The sequence below is a fragment of the Pan paniscus genome, chromosome 5 (genome assembly GCF_029289425.2).
Source record: "Pan paniscus chromosome 5, NHGRI_mPanPan1-v2.0_pri, whole genome shotgun sequence".
In the NCBI taxonomy this organism is placed as follows: domain Eukaryota; kingdom Metazoa; phylum Chordata; class Mammalia; order Primates; family Hominidae; genus Pan; species Pan paniscus.
In genome coordinates this window covers 185561545-185586288 of record NC_073254.2, presented here as the reverse complement: position 1 = coordinate 185586288, position 24744 = coordinate 185561545, and the positions used below count along the sequence as shown (strand labels likewise).

The 24744-nt window shown below is 37.0% G+C and overlaps 1 protein-coding gene across 9 annotated transcripts in view; it reads left to right on the top strand.

Annotated features, from left to right (window-relative positions):
- Positions 1-24744, top strand: part of PDE10A (phosphodiesterase 10A) — a 666160-nt gene that overhangs the window by 594712 nt on the left and 46704 nt on the right. For all 9 annotated transcript variants that reach the window (XM_055114307.2, XM_055114308.2, XM_003820230.6 and 6 more), the window contains 5 exons: positions 2247-2389; positions 3439-3522; positions 5903-6053; positions 10268-10423; positions 19317-19489. In XM_055114307.2, the coding sequence (XP_054970282.1) occupies positions 2247-2389; positions 3439-3522; positions 5903-6053; positions 10268-10423; positions 19317-19489 (707 nt within the window). The remainder of the gene's footprint in view (positions 1-2246; positions 2390-3438; positions 3523-5902; positions 6054-10267; positions 10424-19316; positions 19490-24744) is intronic.

Below are 24744 nucleotides of genomic sequence, written 5' to 3'. Positions count from 1 at the left end.
ACAAAGAGTTTTCATTGATTTTGAACCCATTTTGGTAATATATAAAAATGTGGCTGATTAGTTTGCAGGGTCAACTGATTGACATAAAGAAAAAAGGAAATGCATTTGAATTTCAACCAAACATATTAGTAGTTGGGAAACAAAAATATAAGTGTAATGTTTAAGAACAGCCAATACAACCTTTTTTTTTTTTTTTTTTTAAGAGAGAGAGAGAGAGAGAGTGTCTCACTCTATCGCCCAGGCTGAAGTGTAGTAGTGCAATCTCAGCTCACTGAAACCTCCACCTCTTGCCTCCCTGGTTCAAATGATTCTCATGCCTCAGCCTCCCCAGTAGCTAGGATTACAGGTGTGTGCCACTGTGCCTGGCTAATTTTTCTGTGTTTTTAGTAGAGACAGGGTTTCGCCATGTTGGCCAGGCTAGTCTTGCTGCCTGCCTCTGCCTCCCAAAGTGCTGGGATTACAGGCATTAGCCACAGCCAGTACAACCTTTATTCCATTTGGATCGACATACTTCTTAAGGAATACTTTTCTCAAATAGTATAACTGAAAATCTAAATACTGAAATAAATTAAAGTGAACCATCCCTTAGATCATTATCTCCAAAAGTATTAAATAAAGCATTTGATGATTAATAACATTTAAATATAGTACTTTCATTTTAAAATATGTAATTTTTTAGTAAGAACAAAGACTTATTTAGTAAGTAACATATTTAAAAATATACCCACTTAATTTTAATGTTTTTGATTTCTATGTATATAAATAATACATGAACACAGTTTGTATGCACATAATTACTGTGTATTCATTCATTGGGTTTGCATTGCCACAATTTGTTTACTGATAAGGTTTTCACAATCAAACATTTTAGTAACCTCTAGACCAAGAGGACTTTGAGATCACCAAGAAGGAAGCTAAATATTTTTAAATTATGAAATAAAGAAAGTATCTTTACTCTTGACCCATTTAGCTTCATTCTTTTTTTTTTTTTTTTTTTTTTTTTTTGAGATGGAGTTTCACCGTTGTCGCCCAGGCTAGAGTGCAATGGCGCCATCTTGGCTCACTGCAATCACCACCTCCCAGGTTCAAGCGATTCTCCTGTCTCAGCCTCCCAAGTAGCTGAGATACAGGCATGCACCCAGCTGATTTTTCTATTGTTTAGTAGAGACAGGGTTTTGCCATGTTGGCCAGGCTGGTCTTGAACTCCTGACCTCAGATGATCCACCTACCTGGGTGTCCAAAAGTGCTGGGATTACAAGGGTGAGTGACCTTGCCCAGCCTTCATTTATATTTTTATGTAGACTGGATAGTCTTACCTATAGGTGGTGAACTATCCTTTAGAAAATGTTATTTTAAAAATGCAAGATGTTACAAAAGCTACTCTAGCTTGTCACCACGTTTTCAGTATTAATTTACTTTAGACAGTTCCTAACTAATCTCACCTGTTTAATAATTCACAAGTATAAATATTGACCCGTTCCTTTGGCTCCACTGCAAGTTTTTGTTTTATCTCACATATTAATTTATAATTATCTGTAAAACATTTGCACACAGATACAGATACACAAGATTTCAACTTAACAGGATGGCAAAATGTACCTATCCATTTTCGATTAATGTAATTACCAATTTATATACTTACTCTGTAGACACAGTCTATGACTGACGAATGCAAACCTGTGTTACTCATTTGAGTTCATTGCTGGAACACCAATAACACCCCAAATTCAGTCCTGTTAAGAATAGTAAAAATATACAGTCAAGACTAAAAACCAGAGAAGGTAATGATGATAAAACCTTCCCAAGGAAGATGAATTTGATGTGCAGGTGAAATGCAATAATTAAAGGTTTTGTTGTAACAGATTGAGAAATACCTTAGATCTTATGATGATCTTTAAAAGTACAAATATTCATTTTCTGATAATAAAATGTGTTTAATTTTTATTTAAAAATGCAGAAATACAGAGCATTTTAAGGAAGACAAATGCCAAGTAATCTCATTACCCAGAGATAATGTCTGATAAAAATTTGTAAAGCAGAGATACCATTTTTTAAAAAAATCATTTCTTTTGAATCTGCAAAGTCATGTCTGCACATCCCAGTGCATATGGAAATACGGATAATAATAAATCCACTTTGGTTTTAATTCTAGTTCTGATTCTTTAATACCAAATTCTGAACTTCCGTGACAAAACAGTTTAAATATTCTTTTAATTTTGGGTTTTTTTTTTGGATTTGCCTTCCAGATGTATCATAGAATTCGCCACTCAGAGTGCATTTACCGGGTAACGATGGAAAAGCTGTCCTACCATAGCATTTGTACTTCGGAAGAGTGGCAAGGCCTCATGCAATTCACCCTTCCCGTGCGTCTCTGCAAAGAAATTGAATTGTAAGTATGTTGCTCTGTCAGTTTCTTCAGGAACCATTTTTAATTGAATTGAACTTAAAGTGAGACAGATTATAGAATTCGAGTCACAATTATTATACACATATTACATGTGGAGTTTCATGTGTTGCCATTGTCTGCTTCTGAAGTGATTCCAGATATTATGATAGGATTTGGAAATAAAGGCCAGATCTCATTACCTTAAAAAAGAAAATCTGAACTCAGTTTTGAAATGAGTTAACCTAAATGTTAGCATTTCTCATTAGTCTGTTGCATACTTTATACCGTTTAATATTTAACACTCAAAATGGCATTTAACATAAGATATCAAACAGTTCTCATTTCCATATAAATTTAAACTTCCAAATTAAATTCAAGAATTTTGTCATAGTTTGACTCTCATACTGTATTTTTTAATCCTATGTTAATATATTTAAGTTACTAGAGGGTAGGGCCTATGATAATTTGTATGTTTATTGTGAGTGTAAGCCAACACTATCTACATAGGAAACCTTCAGAAGTGACTTAGAGCTAATATTTGCCTTACAATTGAAATTATAGTATATATTATACCATACTGTTTATTCAAGTCTAATGTTGGTAACTAAATTAGCAAATGAAAAATAGGTAATAACTCTGGTGTTTATATTAGTGAAATTGTTATCTCAGTTAAAATAGGAGATAGAACAGTTTCAACTCCAAAAATACTTCTGAAAGGGCTTTTCCCCCCTTTTCTATGATTGTATATTTATCTAATATTTGTAATATACCTTTTTGTACTTTTTATTTCTCTGACAAATGAAGCATCATTTTTAAACAGATTAATAGAAAATCAATAACTCAAATATTGGACTAGATTTCTAAGGCAATATGTTTAGTTTCTTCCTGGAAATCTTTCAGTAACAGCTCTGTGGCTAAGAAGGCAGGAAAAGGGATGGCTGAGCTCCCAGTGTCTTTTTAGCTCCTTGGTACAAACAAGTTAAATGCTTTTCTTTACTTACTGTGTTTATTCTAATTACATTTAGTGATAAACTGCCCTTTTAAAATTTCAGATTCCACTTTGACATTGGTCCTTTTGAAAACATGTGGCCTGGAATTTTTGTCTACATGGTTCATCGGTCCTGTGGGACATCCTGGTATGAATGACTTTAAAATTTACTTTTTGAAATATTGGGTGACATAACCTCTTCCTCCTTCTACATATATGCCTCACCACGATCTTTGTTTGTAATTATTTTTAAATATTGCATGTATAAATTACTTTTTTTCCTAAATATTCCAATAAAAAAGGGCTGAGATTATTATACAAATATGCAGCCTTTTCAGATTCTCTGTAGGGGCTCTAGCAACATGGTTGTAGCCTGGTTAAAAAATCTAAAAAGCTTTCGTAAAAACAGAGGCTAGAGTTTCTTTTGGCTGTGTAACTGAAAGAGACAGGGGTTACTACTGACAAGAATTTTATACAGCTAATAAACATATGAAAAAAATCTCATCATCACTGGTCATTAGAGAAATGCAAATCAAAACCACAATGAGACACCATCTCACGCCAGTTAGAATGGCAATCATTAAAGAGTCAGGAAACAACAGATGCTGGAGAGGATGTGGAGAAATAGGAATGCTTTTACACTGTTGGTGGGAATGTAAATTAGTTCAACCATTGTAGAAAACGGTATGGTGATTCCTCAAGGATCTAGAACTAGAAATACCATTTGACGTAGCAATCCCATTACTAGGTATATACCCAAAGGATTATAAATCACTCTACTATAAAGACATGTGCACACATATGTTTATTGTGGCACTGTTCATAATAGCAAAGACTTGGAACCAACCCAAATGCCCATCAATGATAGACTGGATAAAGAAAATGTGGCACATACACACCATGGAATACTATGCAGCCATAAAAAAGGATGAGTTCATGTCCTTTGCAGGGACATGGATGAAGCTGGAAACCATCATTCTCAGCATATTAACACAAGAACAGAAAACCAAACACAACATGCTCTCTCTTATAAGTGGAAGTTGAACTATGAGAACATGTGGACACAGGGAGGGGAACATCACACACTGGGGCCTGTTGGGGGATGGGAGGCTAAGGGAGGGATAGCATTAGGAGAAATAGCAAATGTAGATGAAGGGTTGATGGCTGCAGCAAGCCATCATGGCACGTGTATACCTATGTAACAAACCTGCACGTTCTGCACGTGGACCCCAGAACTTAAAGTATAATAATAATAATAATAATAAATGTTTAGAACACCACGTGTAAATTTAGCATCAACTTTCAACCTAACGTCATATATCTATTAGAATAGATCGAAAAGAAACATGTCTTCTTATTCAAAGTGTGATACTTTGTCAGTAATTTGATTATGGCACCATTTCATTGCAGATCTTTTCCCCACCCACTTTGGCCTGTCCTAGAGGCCTTTCCTGACTTTATATCTGATCCTTTTCAGTGTAAACACACAATATTTAAATGCAAAGAATAGTTTTCTTTTGCTCTTTTTTACTCATTTAGGAATTAAATGTCTTATAGAGCCTCTTAGTTTCTCTAGAACTAAATTGTCATTCTTCTTGAAGCCTGTGTCTTTTCTATCTGTGACTTTTTGTAAATTAGTGTTTCAAAAGGATGAGCATAGGATACCTAACTCCAGTTAATTCTCAGAATGCAGTTGAGAGTTTGACCAGTTGGAATTCTTAAAATGCCATACCTTATACTTCAAAGACATTTGAAAATTTTCAGTGGAGAAAAACACAGGTTACATTTTTTTAAAGTTTTTATGAATTCTTGGCCTCCCTGGTATTTTAGAAAGCCTTGTTTTATATATGCTTTTGTTTTAAGCTGTCTCAAGTCTATTTTGAGAGTTTGTAGGGTCTTAAATAAGTACATAATATAAAAAATATAAAAATATAGTATAACTATATGTAATAAAATATACATCATATTATTTTATATACTATGTCAGTATTTGGATATGTTCATTTGTGACTTAATAATTTGAGTGTATAATAAACCTTAATACTTTGGAATTACTTTGAAAGTATAGTAACTCTAGAAAAGTCTCATGATATACATATTTGCAGTTTGCAAGTCTGAATATTCTTTTTGGAAAATATTAGCTCAAAATACCCTTTAGCAAGATGGTGCTGTGTTGTTGTCTTTTGAGCACTGTGGGGTTTAGGAAATGAACGTAAAACTAAAGAAGATCATGAGGGCTGGTGATGGGTGACTGTGTACTAATACTGATATTTTTTCACTGGTGGGACAGTTACTATATCACAACAGATACCATAAAAGAGTCTTTATCCTCTTACTTCTTTTTGGCTAGAGAACTGGAAAGGAACTGGTGAATGAGTTTCCAGTGCTCATGGATTTAGACAGGGTAGAAATCTTTAGAGTTGCAAATGTATAAGGGTACAGACATATGTGTACCTAAACTAGGGAGTTCTCCTACAACATAGTGATTCTCTACTGGTTTCAGTCATAACAATTTCTTTTCCATGCAGCTTTGAGCTTGAAAAGTTGTGTCGTTTTATTATGTCTGTGAAGAAGAACTATCGGCGGGTTCCTTATCACAACTGGAAGCATGCGGTCACTGTAGCACACTGCATGTATGCCATACTTCAGAACAATCACACGCTTTTCACAGACCTTGAGGTGGGTGTGCACTCTTTACCGCTGTTTCTCGTAACCTCAGTGGATTTAATACTGTGTGTCAGGAGCACATTGATGACATGGATTTGTGACATGTTATTCCAAGACAAATTTTGGCTTAATAAATCAATAGTAGCAAATTTTTAGACTCCTGTACCCAAACATTTAGCATATTATTTTGTATAAGAAATGTAGATAAAAGAAATTTTAACTTCATCAAAATATCCCCCAAGGAAATACTAATTTTGTAGTCTGTCTTACCTGTTAAAGCTTAAATGTTCTGAAGGGATATAAACAGTGAATTTTATTCGTTGCTTATATGCCCTGGATAATGTAGACGTATCCTGCCTATTTGAGAACCTAGAGCTTTCAATACTGTGAAGACATAAGTGTTTTTGACCTCCTCTAGCATAAGGAAACTAAAGGATCTGAAATGTTTAATTAATTTGCCTGACTTTAAATACCCAGAGTTAGTGACATATCCAAAGCTTTCGTAATCTCAGAGTTAGAATTGGAGATGGCCACTTCCATTCATCAACCACAGTCAAAGTCCCTTACTTGAAAGCCAGGCTAAATGCTTAGTGACTCCTGGCCACAAAGGATGCTGAATCTACATCTGGACAATCCCGACTTTGAAGGATATCCCTCCCTCTGACCACATTGATCCTGGTAGTGTCTACTCACACCTTAGAGGGTCTCCTTTCTCTCCTCTGTAAAAACTGGTATCATCTTTCAGGGGACCTATGACTGTCCAGAGAAAGGAGCTGTCATCTTTGTGATAAATAAATTGTGCTTTTCTCAAGTTCACGTTTAAACTAGAATCTAGTACTTGTGAAGGTCCATCCTATCCTTTTCCATCCTATTGGACCAAATTCACAATCTGAGTGGAAAACTCGAAGGATGCATTCTAGGAAAAAAATAGTAGCATTTTAAGAAAGAATAAAAAATTATCCTCTAGTTTTTGTTGCTTTTGTTAAAACAATCTTTAGTTCAAGTGGAGTTTAGCCTGATCAGTAATTTATTATTCATCACCTCCCCGCGAAAGATCCAGATGAAATCTCTCCTTTTTTCATTTGTTTGTCTTAACAAAGTCCTTTTCTATTGAACCCCATACTGTTGAGACTTTCAGCATTTTCTCCATTCTGTTCCCTTTAAGAAAGCAATTTCATTGTCTTGTTTTGCCATTTTGCCATACCTTGTGAGTTTAAGAACTATAGAAATTATACTTTCAAGTTGCATTGTAATTTATATTCAAAAAAACTGAAAATTTAACAATAAGTGAGAAAAACTTTGTTGATACATATTGACTCTCATTTAAGTTCCTAATTCATTTCTGGAATTATATCATTACATTTTCCCAAAACATCAGATCATTTTGGCTGAAAAATAATCCCCAAAATGACATATGTAAATATTTAAAACATATTTTATAAAGAAGAAATTTAATCTCTAAAAGAACTATTAGAAGTTATCATTTGATCTTGTTAAAGGGAAATGCTTAACAAGGGTGATTCTTTATACATTATTTTCAGATGTATGATTCTGGCACACCTTTAATAAAACTACTGAAAGTCACATGAATTTTAAAAATGAGTTTAAAAACTGGAAAGATGATAACTTTTACGTATTGTGCAAGATTGTAAAACTCTTGAGATTTCTTATCAGGTACATCATGATGACACAGCAGCATATAACATGGAAACCACCCCAAAACAAAATGATACTAACAACATAATTAATTCAGTTATCTTAAGAATGCCAGGCAAGTATGATTGTTAACATGATACTTCATGGGGTTAGGGGTTACTGGCGAGATTTCCCTTCCAATTATGTGGCGGGAAAAACCAGTTCAGCATTATCAGGATAAAGAAGCAGGCATATCGCTAAAAATGTACCTGTGAGAACTTCTGCTGACTCCCATCGCAGCACCCCCATCTGTCTGCATCTGCCCTCAGCAGGCTCTGCCTTGCACACTTCCTTAAACCTTCACACTCCTCTCCAGAGCTGACCCTTCTGCTTTATCGTATCTGTCGCCTCCACCTCTTTGAGAACACTGCCTATCAGTGCTGCCCACTCTTCTCTCTCCTCCATTATCATGCTTTCACCCCTCTTTTCTGGATCATTGCCATCTGCATGTACGCATGCAGTTTTTTACTTCCGTCTTAGAATATGCTCCGATCTGCCGCTCTTCTCAGCTCCCTCCCTGTTACTTTGCTCTTCTTTGCTGTAAACCCCATGTAAGCATTACCCTATTGACTGTTTCAAAATCCTCTCCTCGCATTCTTTCTGAGAACAACTCTGATCAAGCTTCTGACCTTAACACCCCAGAAAATGCCCTGCTCCAGGTCACCAGTGACCCACACCTTGCGAGATCCGAGGGTTAGTGCTCAGTGTCTTCAATGGAATCCCGGGACATTCGGCACTCTTGGTTTTCCTGCGAATGCACCAGCTGTTCCTCCGTTGGGGTTTTTTGTTTGTTTGTTTTTGTTTTGTTGTTGTTTTTTTTTTCTTAATCCTTCTCTTTCCTCAGACTTAGACCATGCAGTCTGTTCCCCCTTTTCAGGTATAATTTGTCTTTCAAAATAAAAATTGTGATTGTGATTGTTACTAACACATTGAGTCAATATTCTTTAAACACTTCAATCTTTTCAAGCAATGTTTGGCATAACCTGAATTCCACTCAAAATCCCTTCATGAGAGAATAGAAACTGTCATATGAAATGTGTTGTAATAGGATTTAACCTATAGAGTTCTTTCTTCCCTTCAATTTTTATCAAGTATTTAATTAATCAAGTATTTAATTGATCAAGTATTTAATTGCTGGAAGATTTATTTTAGAATTGGGAGTACTTGAGAGCTTTGACCTTGACCCTCCTCCAACCTCAAACTACACCCTTGGTGAGCTCAGCCAGTCATGTGGCCTTAAATGCCACATGGGCACTGACAGTTTCCTTTCTCTAGCAAAGGCCTATCTCCAGGCCTTGAGGCTTCAGTAGCTGCTACCTGTCAAAACAAAATCTCCACTTGTCAAATCTCCACTTGACTATCAAGTAGACTCCTTCGCCTCAGTCTAAATATGAACTCCTGACCTCCCTCCTCAAACCCATTCCACCTGCAGTCCTTCCATATCAGTTGATGGTAATCATTACAGCTTCTAAGGCCAGAACATTGGAGGTCATACTTGACCCCTCCTCATGTCCTTTCTTTTCACACTCTGACAGTCAAAAAATCCTGTTGGTTCTGCCTGCAAAACACATCCAGACTTTAATCACCCCATAGAAGCTTTCACTGTTATTATCCTGGTCTAAAGCTCTATTACATTTTGCCTCAATTACTTTAGAAACCTCCTCACTGATCTCTCATCCTCCTGGAGTCTGTTTTCCACACAGTTGCCAGAATAATCTCGTAAATATATAAGCAAGATGGTAACACTGCTCTGCTAAAAACCGTGTAATATAATATTCCCCAGATCACTGAGAATATAAGCCTTTTATGATGACTGCTTCCCCTGCCCTCGACCCCACTGGCCACCGTCCTGATCCTCCGAGTCTCAGGGCACACTCGCCTTCAAGTTTATGTTGTTACTGCTCTCCTGCCCTGCGTGCTCTTCTCCCACACTGCGCTTGCCGCTCTCCTTACCCTGTTTCGGGTCTTTGCTCACACCTGGCCTTTTCATGAGGTGTGCCTGCCCAGTTTATTTCATACTCAGCCTGGCTTTCTCTAATTTCCTTTAGCCTGCTCTGCCTTTTTTTCTATATATTTGCCATTTTTACATGCGATATGATTTACCTGTTATATTTATTGTTTATAATAGCAATAGCATTGTTAGAATTTAACATTGAATAGATTTTGCTGAAACTGACCTTTCTTTCCTTGTGCAGATTTGCTTTATCTGTACTTTTTTGGAACATTTGCTTTATACCTTTAAGTTGATACCTCCTGCACCTTTTCCTAGAGTTGAGAGAGAAACTCAAAAATAATTTGACTATCAGATTCCTAAGCAGAGAAACAAAGAAAGGGGCTACAAATGAGTTAGATTATCTGGAATTTCCAAGATTCCTAAGGGTTTGCTCTATTTGTATAGGATTCTTTATGCCAGAATGCTGTATTTGTGCTATATTAATGCCAGAAAGTAATGTGACATGAATGTAAGCGGTAAGTCTGCTCATGTGTGTTTCTGTGTTTTGAACATCTCTGCATCATATTATTTTTTAAAGCGCAAAGGACTGCTGATTGCGTGTCTGTGTCATGACCTGGACCACAGGGGCTTCAGTAACAGCTACCTGCAGAAGTTCGACCACCCTCTGGCCGCTCTCTACTCCACTTCCACCATGGAGCAGCACCACTTCTCCCAGACCGTGTCCATCCTCCAGGTGAGTCACTGCACGCCGTCTCCCGCTTAGTCTGAAGGGCTGTCTGGGAGATAGGGATACTTCATAGGTGGAAAAGGAAGATCATTATGGCTTCCTTAAAAGCAACAGCTACTTTTTATTGTAGAACCTTATATTTATAGTCATCATTAAATAATAGTGTTTTTTGCATAAAGAATCCTTTACAAATAATTTGAATATATGTATTTTGCAATCACATTTGTTTTTTAAATATTATATCAGTAAGTACATGTAACCCTAAAGCAATACTTATTTTACATAGTTTAAATCAATTAATTATATAGATTATCATATTCTTGAACAAGAAGATATTGAACAGCAAATCTTAAAAGTTAGCTACATATAAGGTTTTAAGTGCATTGTAGCCTTTCTTTTTCTACACTGTATGTTTTGTTTATTTATTTTATTGTCTTTAAGATGTTCTTGGTAATTGATGTAGACAGTCACAGACATCACTTCAACATGGGATATATACGCTCCTTCTTTCTTAAATGATTTTTCTCAAACTCATCTTATCAAGGTAGCTATTACATCATAGTGACTTGATTCCTATCACAAACAATGTTTAAAACTATAATCTGGGTTCGGCTTAAGTATAGTGGGCCCTATATTTTCCTCTCACGGTCAGCACCTCTAAGTAGGAAGAGAAATCCTCGTTAGGTCCTCCAATGATGTGTCTAAGGGAAAGGGTTTTGAGTTTTTAGGATGTCACAGCAAAATGCCAGCAGTGACTCTGCCAGTAACTGGCCATAGGCAAGTTGCGAAGCAGAAAAGCTTTTGCCACTTGGTGCAGTTTTTCTCTGTTGAATAGGCCAGGCCTCGTCTAAATGCCAGGATTTTTTTTTCTCCCCTCAGTTTCCCAAAGGCTTCTCTTAGTGCCTCCTCGTTTGACTAACTGTCCACGTGATTGGTAGTGCTGCATGCTCAGTCCTTTTTAAAACCCAGCAAAACTGACCTGTCCAGGTCTCATGTCCTCAGGCCTACGAAGGTAAATGATGACCTTACTCTATTGTGGGTGCTCTTCGAATTACCTGCTGGGTAGAAGTGAAAAGTGTTTCAGATATGGAGCTATTTGAGTCGTTTTCAAGCCATCCCCAGTAGGTAGCTGATGTTGAGCTTGCTCATGGTTCAGTTTAGTCCTGAAAGCAACATGTAGTCATCATTCCTATCATTTGCTTGACACCAGCTCTTTCCTTTTTAAATGACATATGTTTACATAGATACATACATACCGGCATAAAACAAGCATACATAGAAATTTTTTTTTTGAGACAGAGTCTCGCTGTGTTGCCCAGGCTGGAGTGCAGTGGCGCGATCTGGGCTCACTGCACGCCCTGCCTCCTGGATTCACGCCATTCTCCTGCCTCAGCCTCCCAAGTAGCTGGAACTACAGGAGCCCACCACCATGCCCGGCTAATTTTTTTTTTTTTTTTTAGTAGAGATATGGGGTTTCATTGTGTTAGCCAGGATGGTCTCAATCTCCTGACCTTGTGATCCGCCCGCCTCAGCCTCCCAAAGTGCTGGGATTACAGGTGTGAGCCACCGCGCCTGGCTGCATACATAGAAATTTAAGCAGGATAAAAGGCGTGTGTGTATATGTATGTGTACATATATTTACACATATATGTAAAACATGCTTTTTTGTAAATGGATGAACGTTCTAAAACTTCATGACAGCTAATGTCTACTTTGACCTCATTCATCATTGGAGACTATTTATTTGTTTAAGAAGAATAAACGCCAGAAACAACATCAGGATGACTTCACTTAAAAATAATTAGGAGTCACTGAATTAGCATCCCATGTCCTAAATGAATTCATGCATTTGACAGTACAACATTGCTAGCAGTTTAATCACAGCTGAATTTTAATAGCCAATATAGAGTTTCTTTAGAAAGGCTGTATTAAATATAATAGGATTAGTTTTGAAGGAGGCCAGATTGCAAAGTTTATTGCCCCTGAGCAGAATAATAAATAAACCTTGTAATATAGCAGTCACATCAAGGCAGGTGGGGATGGTGAAGCTCCAGGTCCACCTAAGCCCTAGGAAGACTTGGCCCAGTTGCTGCCATCAAAAATGGAGGTTTAGGGTGGTTTGCCTCCATTTTGGCAAACCCTCAGCCATGTGGGGCTTGCAGATTACTTAAGGCGGTGTTCCTAAAAACAGGTCAGAACTAGTAACAGGAGCTCACGGCAGTAAGTTAAGTTCAGACAGGTAAGCTGTTGGCATTCAAAAAGGCATGGGAGAATAGGTTCAGATATTAGAGCTGGAATTTCAGTCATTGGTGAATTAATAATAATGACAAATTTGTTCTACTTAGAGAAGATAAGGTACTAGGTACATTGCAAAAACAGAAGCTGGTAATAAGAATTAGGGATTGCTGCAAATTCAGATGAAAAGCACTGCCAGTTTGAAAACAAATTTATATGTTCGATTGACCAAATCCCTTCAATTTGAGCTACGCCCAGAGAGAAATAATATTGGGGCCATAAACAGACAACCCAATCTACATGGGCAGGAACATTCAGGAAAGAAATTTCTGTACACTTGGTTGATTTTGCAGTAATCCTCATGATACTCCTCTGAGTTTTTTTTTGGATTCATCTAACTGGTCCCTGAAATTCAATTTAATAACAAACATACTTACTGAGCACCTTCTATTTGCCAACACCTGTTTTAGGCACTGGGGATATAGTGATAAACAGAACAACCACAAATCCCTGTCCTCTGGAACTCACCGTCAGAGTGAGGAAGGCCTGAGTCCCCTGACTTCTGCCCTTACATTGTTCTTCTCATTGGCCCACCACCTGGCACACCTGTAGCTCTAACTGACAGTGGTGCCCTGAGGACTCTCATACCCATGTAATTCTGCCTAGTGCTCAATAGGACTTCTGCCCAAGCAGTTGAACCTTGTATTCAGTATGGCCCGAATTGTGCTTGGTATTATACTTATTTAGGTGCCTTTTGTATTTTATATCTCTGTGGTGGCAATCTCATTGACCCAGGAATGCAGGCTGATGACCTTAGAGTCATCATTTTTCCCTTCTTTAGCTTTATCTTCCCATCCCTCCATCCTGTTACCACCAAGTCCTGCTGATTTTATGTTTCATCAAAAGACACCTACAAGCTTGACTAATTAAGATGCTATCCTTGGGTAACAGTTAAAAATTCCAACTTCCAGTCATTAAAATAAGAACAATATATAGTTTCATAATATGAATACCTGTGATACTTCTGTTTATCCACAAAAGACTTTTCCCATTGCTTTCTTGATCTGCATTGCCACACAGATGATTACGAGCATGGCACTGCCCATCCTCTGGCCACACAGACAGATAGGACATAAGCAATTTTGTGTATGATGGTTGGAAATAGTTCCTCATCAGGCATCTTCACAGGTGTGTGTTGCATATGTGGCTGCTTATTATAGTTTTGCCAACCTGAGTGCCAGCTTTCACTATGGCTGCCAGTAGTATCTACTGGATAAGCAGGGCATTCAGAAGAGTACTGCTGGCTAACACAGTGACAACAGCAAGCAAGGAGAATAATACAATAGACTTGAAAAGCTGACCTTCAATCGCCCCCTCTCTCTCTCTCCCTACACACACACACACACACACACACACACACTCACTCGCACATACACATGTTACTCATGGTAGGGAAAAGCAGGAAGTGTGTATTTACTCACAGCTTGCCTTTACCTTGGTCACAGTGATAGGGATGCAGTAGATAATTCTGTGTTGAGTGGGCAATGGGAAGAGATTAAGTCATGAAGTAAGGGTAAATACAAGAGCATCTGCAGAGAAGGTCAGTCTGCGTTCTCATTTTTCCCTGAGCTTCCCATTGTGCCTTAATGCTGGCCATCAGGATTGTTTTCATGGTGTTTGGGGCCCGTCGCTGTGTAGAGCTCATGGTGGACATTTAGCAGACAGGAAACTCACTTGAGTCTCTAGTAAATGGTAATCTGGCCCCTCTGACCACTACAGCTCCCAGGTGGCAAGCACCATCCCTACTTGACATCCCAGTTTCAGCCTTCATCGTATTTTGTCTGTTTTTCCGCCTTTTCCTCCTTATCCATCACTGTTTCTCCAAGTGTTTGTGTCCCAAATCCATCCTCCAAGTATATGTCTGAATATGTTTTTCTCCTGTTTAAAAGTCATTAGTGACTCTCTGGGGCCTCTAGAATAATTTCCTGTTTTCTTAGTGGATATACAAGTCTTTCATGAGTGGCCCCTGTCTGTTCCAGGACTACAGTATCTGCTCTGCTTCTGTAGTTTCAGACCGTATCTTAACTCTGTGCCATTGGCCGGGTTCTCTCTACATGTAATTACCCCACACCCTTTCTGTGGCCCCCCACTCAGGCATGACCTCATCCTGTAAAATTCTTTGAATGTATCCCCACATCACTGGGGTACAGCACTGCCCCCTTTTACATAGCGCCTGAGCACCTCAAGCATACATAAATCTTAGTGTTTTGTTTGTTTTTAACATTGTATTGAAATTTTCTGTTTGTGAGTTTAGCTTCCGACTTCTTCTGAATTAGAAGCTGATGAGGAGAGTCACTGCCCCTTCTTCACCTCTGGACTCACAGGCCCACCTCTGGGGCTGTTGATATGGGCACAAGTGGAAGTGTGAAGGTAGAGCATGGGGAGGGGAAGATGCAGAGTGGGCAGAACCAGCACTCAGAGACTGAAACTGAAGCTTTACGTGAGGAAAGTGAGTAGCTGTGTCCGGTGAGGCAGAGAGCTGAGACACTGAGCAGGGCAAGAAGGCAAGCAGAATGCCTTCATGTGAGCAGACTGTTTTGTGTGGACAGTTACATCCAAGAATGTAGGTGAGCTTTGTTTTCTTGCCTAAAACTTACTAGCTTACAATTAGTAATGGTAATTGAATCATTATTGCTGGAATATTAAATCAATTTATTCTATTTACTCATAAGATATTAATGATTATTTTGAACATTGAAACTATACTTTTTCTTTGCCCTTTTAATACCCCATTTTGACTTTGAAAATAGTTAAAATTTTAGAAAACAGACCAATTAGGAATGATTATTCTCATTATTGAGAACATTTTCTTAATGTTCCACTAATCTTAAATTATCTGTTGCTTTTGAAATGTGATCATATTTCAGAAAGTTACCTATTTATACCAACATTTTGGGATCCCATGACTTCTTACTACTCTTTATAGCAGCACTATTTCTGTTACTTAGCTAGAGAGTTCTTCCAATTCGTCTGCACTAGGTACAATTTGCTGTTGTATATTACAATTATAGCAAAATTATTGTACTTATATTCAACACTACCTGTACTGGTAATCTAAAATATATGACAAAGTGGCTAGTTTAAGTCCGTCCTTTTCTACAGCTATGTTCTGAATAGAAAAGGTATTTGGCTATCAAATTCATTTTTAGGCATATATTTGTTTTTTCATCTCTCTTTCCTTTAACTCTGACTGTGGAAGTTGTACTGGTAGATTTTATCATCATCATCATCATCATCATCAATCATCACTATTATAATAGTAATCGTTTTTTCATGTATTGGGTACTTACAATGAACCAGAAACTTAAATATTTTGTACATATTTTAATACAGTTTATTTTTATTATATCCCATGAGATAGGTATTACTAATTTATTTTCATTTTACAGATGAGAATAATATGCATCAAAGAGGTTAAGTAATCTATTTGTCACATAATTAGTAAGTGGCAGAATGACATTAAAAGATAGAATTATTTGGCTCCAAAATCTGTGCTCTTAATTACAATACTATAATGCTTCCTAATACGTGGTTTCATGTACTAGGTAATTAACTTTCAAAATCAGTATTATATATATTGTAAAGGCATTGCCATCATGAATGTTTGATGTGCTTAGTTGCATCGTTGACATTTTTTTCCAAAAGCGGTGGTTCCCTAATCCCCCAGCAGTGGACAGAATACTAACAGCCTTTAGGATCCTTATGATTAAGGGCTGGAAGGAGTGTTGGCAGTCATCTATTCAAGGCAGTCCCTGGGTCATCTTTCAGCGTCAGCACCAATTTCAACATTGTTTCCATTCTCTAATATCAGATCTCAGCCACAGCATTTACATACAACCAGAGCCTCCCTGTGTGCTTCCATAGAGTTAAGAATTACATGCTGTTCACCCACGTTAAGTTTTAGAAACATTCGTGGGTATAAAAAGTCTACTATTTCATGCTTGATTTATGCAAAATGGAATCAACTAGCTTGAATTAACATAGACTTCAAACTATGTAACTATAGTAAAATTATCAATTGGTGTATAAGAGTATTATAATGCATTATAAGGATTTATTATGTGTTAACAAATGTGAGGTTGGAAGTTTAAAGAAGATACTTTTTGTCTGCTATGCTTCATTGCTTGTATCTCCCTTCCTTATTTTCTTTAGTTTGGGTAGCAGCAAAATGCTAGATTCTCTTAAAGTAAAGGGAGACGTGGCCGGGCGCGGTGGCTCACGTCTGTAATCCCAGCACTTTGGGAGGCCGATGCAGGCAGATCACGAGGTCGGGAGATGAAGAGCATCCTGGCCAACATGGTGAAACTCCGTCTCTACTAAAAATACAAAAAAAAAAAAAAAAAAAAATTAGCCAGGTGTGGTGGTGCATCCCTGTAATCCCAGCTACTCCAGAGGCTGAGGCAGGAGAATCGCTTGAATCCAGGAAGCAGAGATTGTGGTGAGCAGAGATCCACTCCAGCCTGGTGACAGAGCGAGACTCTGTCTCAAAGAAAGAAAAGGGAGCCATTTATTTTTTGTTTGTTCATTCATTCCCTTTACTCTTGTAAATTATTGAAGGGGACAGTAAATGAGTTAGACCTTTTCATTATAAAAGCCCTTTATGGAGCTTTTTCACCTAGTTTCCTTTAATACTGAAAAGTAATGACTCCGAAGTAGTCAGTAGAATATATACATTCTTTAAAATAAATCTTAATTTGCTTTGGGACAGTCGACACTTTTGGGACTCTGATAAAAACATGAGCTTACAGATGACATATCCAGTGTGTAGAATTGCAGTGAGTTTATAACTCTTTTGTCCCCCTACAGAATTTATAGAGCCTAGGCTAAGGAGACCCTATTTTAGAGATATTTCTTTTTAAATGTCAACAGCAGACTAGAATATTTTATATATTATAATTTAACAGGGTATGGTGATAATTATTGGTGATAAAGAGAGTAAAGCATACAAATACAAAGCATAAAATTGTATCAGCTGTGATTCCCTTCACATGACCTGCTGAAAGCAGATGTGTGCATGAGCACCAGCCAGACATGCTGAAACATGTTCATGAAGTGGGAAATAGAGGTGACAGGCATTCAGTGTTGATGCAGAGGCCACCTGCTTCACTTCAGTTACGGTCACTTCAAAGGAAAGCAGATACCATAGCATGAATCAATATTTCCTTCTTAGAACTTTCTACAACAAAATTGAAGAGAGTCGAGCTTGGATGATTATTGAGTTCAGCCACCAGCCCAAAGCCTGAGTCCCCTCCCGTTGTCCCCATCAGTCACTAACCAGCCTGTGCTCAAACGGCTCATCTCATAGCATCTCATGTACAATCCATGTGGGAACTCTGAACTAATATAAGTTTTATAATTCGAAAGTGAAGTCATGTGTTTGAAAGTGCTTTGTAAGCTGTAGAACTTTTTACAAATGTAAGGTCTTACTACTATTATTGTCAGGAAAATAAATAACTAGACCTGAGTCCATTTGCTGCATTTATCATACAGTAATTCAAATACTTCTAAGACTTTAAGAGCAAATAATATGGAACTATTCTAATAATTGAAAACAAATGGTGCATGTACAATTTCATGTAAGAATATGAAGAAACAGTGTCTTAGTGAGATGTCTAATTTTTTAAAGAAATATGCTTCAATCATTGTAAGTTTTTACTGTATCTTAACTCAATAAATGTATATTAAGAAAAGTGAAATTAATTGAAAGTCAACTTAGAGTAGTACTATATTGACCAATAATGAAATAGTATCAAAATAATTGATGAATCTGCAAATTGACTGCATCTTAATTATCTCAAACTTTTTAGTTTCGACAAAGGCTTCTTTTTCTCAATTACAAATAAAAACCTTAAAATTTTCACAGGAATAAATTATTATAAAGTTTTTAAAAGATTAATACACGAAGGATATTCTGAGCCAATAGAATCCAGATTACCAGTGTTCTGGTGTTGTGTAGGGTGATGATCTGCCATTCCCACCTCCCTTGGGAATAGAAGATGGTCCTAGAATTGTCGTAGCTTCAGTGATTTGTGTTGTAGGGAAAGGTACTCTTGCCCTTAGAGTTTTTAATGTGTTTGAATAAACATTTTATTGAGGTTGTAGGACATTTTCTTCTAGGATACAGAGAAATATATTACTGTCTATTAAGCATGTTTTGGTATGTCACAACCTGAAGTGGACAAGGATATAGATGCCTTTTTAAGCCCATTAAGGTTCTAGTATAATATAAAAATTACTGAAGTTTTTAATTGGCTTAAGAGGAAAAGTCTTTAACTTAAATATTTTACATTTTCAAGTTTTTTTTAACTATTAGAAATATCCAAGAACTAGATATATTTAAATCACTGGGGTTTTATGGTAGTAAATGATGTTATTATAGTTGCAATAGTTTATTTAAGTGGTAGCTTCATTGTTTCTGTAGCTTGAAGAGAAACCAAAACGCTATTTTCTTTCGTCATTTCTAACTATTCTTTTGTTTCCCCAAAACCTTTCATTAGTGTGCCAGATGTCATTGACTGACTATATAGTTTCAAATAACTGAAAATGTCATAAGATTAGAGCTTGTGCTTGTTATTGGTGGTTTTTATTTGTATTTTTTCCATAGTTGGAAGGGCATAATATCTTCTCTACTCTGAGCTCCAGTGAATATGAGCAGGTGCTTGAGATCATCCGCAAAGCCATCATTGCCACAGACCTTGCTTTATACTTTGGAAACAGGAAGCAGTTGGAAGAGATGTACCAGACCGGATCACTAAACCTTAATAATCAATCACATAGGTAAAAATAATTTTTAAAAGCTTAGAAGCCCAGAAAGTGTTATCTGGAATAAATTGATACTTAAGAAATGTAATGTGGCGTAAGCTTATATTTGAAAGAAGGAATGTAAAAAATTTACATGTTTTTCACTTTATGTACATCTTGTTTATATGTACTTTAGATGCTTTGTTGTTTGACAAGATTGCTGGCAATGTCTAGTGAGGATAATTAAAATACAGATTGGAAGTTACACTGATCACACCGGGATTGGCAACTTTCAAAGGAAAGGCTGGAATGATGTTTCTCCAGGAGGCCTCTTCTTGCATTGATCAGCATTCAGGGTCTGGCCATTGGCCTCAGAAACTCAAGAGCAAATGAAAATGGATTCCATTTTCAGAATCCAGTCCTATTAAGCAAGCTAATGTGATTGGTGTAGAAACTGGACTCCCCTTTTATTGATCTGTAATTGTATTAGGCAGTCACAAGGGTCAGAATATTGGCATCCCATGGGGTAGGAAGCCAAGTAGCAATGAAAAGTTTATTTGGTGAACATGGAATTACAACAAGGAGGATTAGATAAATTAGATATCCTAATGGAATCAGGCTAAATTAGTCTGATGCCCTTTTGTTTTTGAGGATGGGTGTCTTGCCTAGTGGATTCAGAAATAGGTCAGGTATATTCTTTATGAACCTGTTCACCCATCTGTATATTAGATCGAAGTTCATTGGCTAACCTGCCATCTCCCCTTGACAGTTTGTAGTGATAACACTTAGCTTTTATTTCTGTGGCTTTCCTGTTCCTGTTTGCATGTCTGACCAACTTCTGCTTAAGTGAGGACATCTTTGTCCCTAGGCTGGTGAGCACTTACTTACTGCTTCTTTGCTAGTCTTGCTGAATTTGGATTTATACTTTTTGTTCAGGTGTTCTGTATATCTCCTCTGTGATTCATTAAGCACTGATCCTACATTTTGTTCTTTGGGAAAGACTGTTTTAAAGTTCTTAGAAACAATTCACTATTCTCTCAGGTACACCAAATACAAAATGTTGGTTTTACAAATGACTATAGATATCTAATAAAGTTTACCTCTTCAAGAATAAGTACCATTTGTATAATGATATTGATGCTTTTGGATAAGCAGCAGTTATTTGTGATTCAACTTACCTTCAAACTGGACGGATCCAGATTTTGTAGAGCTTGAAACTGATACAATTTAGGGAACCTTATTTAAGAAAAACAATACAAAGATATCTTATTTTCACACATGGCAGTCTGAGGACATTGCCAGGGCCTCTTCCTGGACCACACAGAAGGATGGTATCAGGGAAAAGCCCCTAAACATCAATTAAGGTGTTCTAGCATGTCTTTCTTTTCCTTCGGCCCACATGAGAAGTGTGGTCTACAGTCTTTATGTCTCCAACAGGTTGTGTGTAGTCCTTGTTCCAAGACATGTAGAAACAGGTGTTTGTTCAATATTTTTTTATGGCAATCAGAAGATCGGGGAAATAGAGCCTTCATGAAATATCCCTTGGTTTCCTGAAACCCATACACTTTCTTTTTTTTCTTCTGGGGTTGTAAATAAGAATCATGTAACTAGTATCCAGTTTCTTGAATATAATCTTTTCAGCAGAATGATTACAATGATTATTATAATATAGGAAATTTAAACATTTACCTAAAAATAACAACACTTTTGGTACCCATGTACATATGTGTTAGTGGTGCATGTTTAAATAATTTTTGACATATAACTTGAAAAGCAATTAAAACAAATATGCATTGAAACATGCATTGAAAGGCAATGCATGTTTGTTTTAATAATTCAAATAATACAGAGGTATAAAAAAGAGTAATATTCTATTTTTCTGCATTCCAGTAGCAACTGTCTATTTCATGTAATGTCATCTTAGGCATTTTTCTGTGATTTTTCAAAGGTAGGGGTGCGTGTGTGCGTGTGTGCATACAGTATGTTCAAGCATAACTCAGATGTATTGTAAAAGAAATTTCATAATAAAGCAAGTCACACAAACTTTTTGGTTTCCCAGTGCATATAAAAGTTGTATTTACACCATATGTTCTACTAAGTATGCAATAACATCATGCCTAAAAAATACACACCTTAATTTAAAAATGCTTTGTTGCTTAAAAATGCTAATGGTCATCTAAGACTTCAGCAAATCATAATCTTTTTACTGGTGAAGGGTCTTGCCTCAGTATTGGTGGCTTCTGACCAGGGTGGTGGTTGCAAATCATAGGACGGTAGGGATGCATGTGGCAATTTGTTTTCTTCTCCTTCTTTTTTAAAGATGGGGTCTTGTTCAGCCTGTCAACGTGCAGTGGCATCATCATAGCTCACTGCAGCCTCAAACTCCTGGGCGCCAGGGATCCTCCTACCTCAACCTCCTGAGTAGCTGGGACTACACGCACACACCACCATGCCCAGCTAATTTTTTTCATTTCTTATTTTAGAGATAGGGAATTGCTGTGTTGCCCAGGCTGGTCTCAAACTCCTGGCCTCAAGCAGTCCTCCCACCTCAGCCTCCTGAGTAACTGGGATTACAGGCCAGAGCCGCTGTGCCCAGCCTGGATGTGGCAGTTTCTTAAAATATGACGAGAGCGAAGTCTGTCACATCAATGGACTCTTCCTTTCACAGAAAATTTCTCTGCAGCTTATGACGCTGTTTGATAGCATTTCACCTGCAGTAGAACTTCCTTCAACATTAGAGTCAGTCCTCTCAGACCCTGCCCCTGCTTTGTCAAACAAGTTTATGGAATATTCTAAATCCTTTGCTGATATTTCAACCATGTTCACAGCATCTTCACCAGAAGTAGATGTCATCTCAAGAAACTTTCTTGGCTCATTCATAAGAAGCAACTCATCCGTTCAAGTTTGATCATGATTGCATCAGTCATCATTTTCAGGCTCCACTAGTTTCTACCACATCTGCAGTTTCTTCCTCCACTGAAGTCTTGAAGCTTTGACTACCTCCTGTGAATCATGAATGTTCTCAATGGCATCTAGAATGGTGAATCTTTTCCAAAAGGTTTTCAATTCACCTTTCCCACATTCGTTGGAGGAATCACTGTCTATAACAGCTATATTCTTACAAGACGTATTTCTTAGATAGTAGGACTTGAAGGACAAAGTTACACTTTGATCCATTAGCTACAGAATAGATGTTGTGTGAACAGGCTTGAAAACGCATTAATCTTGTGCATATCCATCAGAGCTCTTGAGTGACTTGGTTCATTGTCAATGAGCAGTAACATTTTGAAAGGAACCTTTCTTTCTGAGCAGTAAGTTTTGATAGTAGGCTTAGAATGTTCACTATATCATGCTCTAAACAAATGTGCTGTCATTGAGGCTTTGTTGTTCCATTTATAGAGCACAGACAGAATCGACTTAGCATAATTCTTAAGGACCCTAGAATTTTTGAAATGGTAAATGATCATTGGCTTTACCCTGATGTCACCAGCTACATTAGCCCCTGACAGGAGTCAGCTCATCCTTTGAAGCTTTGGAGCTAGACATTGACATCTCCTCTCCAGATATCAAAGTCCTAGATGTCTCTAATGGATGTTTTGTCTATACTGAAAATCTGTTATTTAGTTGAGCCACCTTCATCCGTTATCTTAGTTAGATCTTCTGAATAACCTGCAGCTTTTACATCAGCACTTGCTGCTTCAGCTTGCACTTTTTACCTTGCTTTAAACCTCTCAAACCAATCTCTGCTACTTTCATACTTTCCTTCTGCAGCATTTTCACATCTCTCAGGTGTCACAGAATTGGAGACAGTTAAGGCCTTGCTCTGGATTAGCTTTTGGCTTAAGGGAATGTTGTGGCTGGTTTGATCTTCTATCCAGATTACTAAAACTTTCTTCATGTCATCAAGAACACTTGTAGCCCTTTTAATTTCCTTGAAGAATTTTTTCTTTCCATTCACAACTTGGCTGTTTGGCCCAAGAGTCCTTGCTTTCAGCTTATCTCAGCTTTAGATGTGCCTTCTTAAGTTTAGTCACTTGTAGCTTTTGATTTAAAGTGAGAGACATATGACTTTTTTTCACTTGAACAGTTAGAGGTCATTGTAGAGTTATTAATTGGCCTAATTTTAATATTATTGCTTTTAAGGAACAAGGATGTTCAAGGACAGGGAGGGAGATGGGGGAACAGCCAGTTGGTGGAGGAGTCTGAATACACACAACATTTATCAATTAAGTTCACCATCATATATGGGTGTAATTCATGGCACCCACAATAGTTACAATGGTAACATCAAAGATCACTGATCATAGATCACCGTGACTGATACAATAAAATAATGAGAATATTTGAAATATTTTGAAAATTACCAAAATGTAACACAGAGAATCAAAGTAAGCACTTGCTGTTGGAAAAATGCTGCCGATATTGCTGTACCCAAGGTTGCCACAAAACTTCAATTTGTAAAAAAAAAAAAAAAACCGAAAACATGGTATTTATGAAGCACAATCAGGCAAAATGCAATAAAACAATGTATGCCTGGAACATATATTGCCGTCAATTTATACATATATTACATTCTCAGAAAAGGCTATAGAAATTCACACTCCTTCTAACATAAAGGTGAAAACCTTTTCTCAGTAAATACGCCAGTCTCTGACCACTCACTGTATTGAAGATTTTTTTATGTTTGTTTATTACTTACTATTCTTACTTCTGTGTATTTATTCATAAATTTTGCTTATACTTTATTGAATTGTTTACTTTTTTATATATCAGCTTTTATTCTATATTTTTGTTAAGGATATTAAAATTTTCTGTTATATATTACACATATTTCTTTACATTAGATTTTCAAAAAACTTATTCAAATTTTCTTTTGAAAACAGATTTAGTTTCAGGAGGACAAATTTTTGATCTTTTAAAGAAATCAAGTCTCATAGTAACAAATAATAATTAAAGTTTTCTTTATGTATTTTTATAGATTTAATTTTTTAATTATTATTATTATACTTTAAGTTTTAGGGTACATGTGCACAATGTGCAGGTTAGTTACATATGTATACATGTGCCATGCTGGTGTGCTGCACCCATTAATTCGTCATTTAGCATTAGGTATATCTCCTAATGCTATCCCTCCCCCCTCCCCCCACCCCACAACAGTCCCCAGAGTGTGATGTTTCCCTTCCTGTGTCCATGTGTTCTCATTGTTCAATTCCCATCTATGAGTGAGAACATGCGGTGTTTGGTTTTTTGTCCTTGCGATAGTTTACTGAGAATGATGATTCCAATTTCAT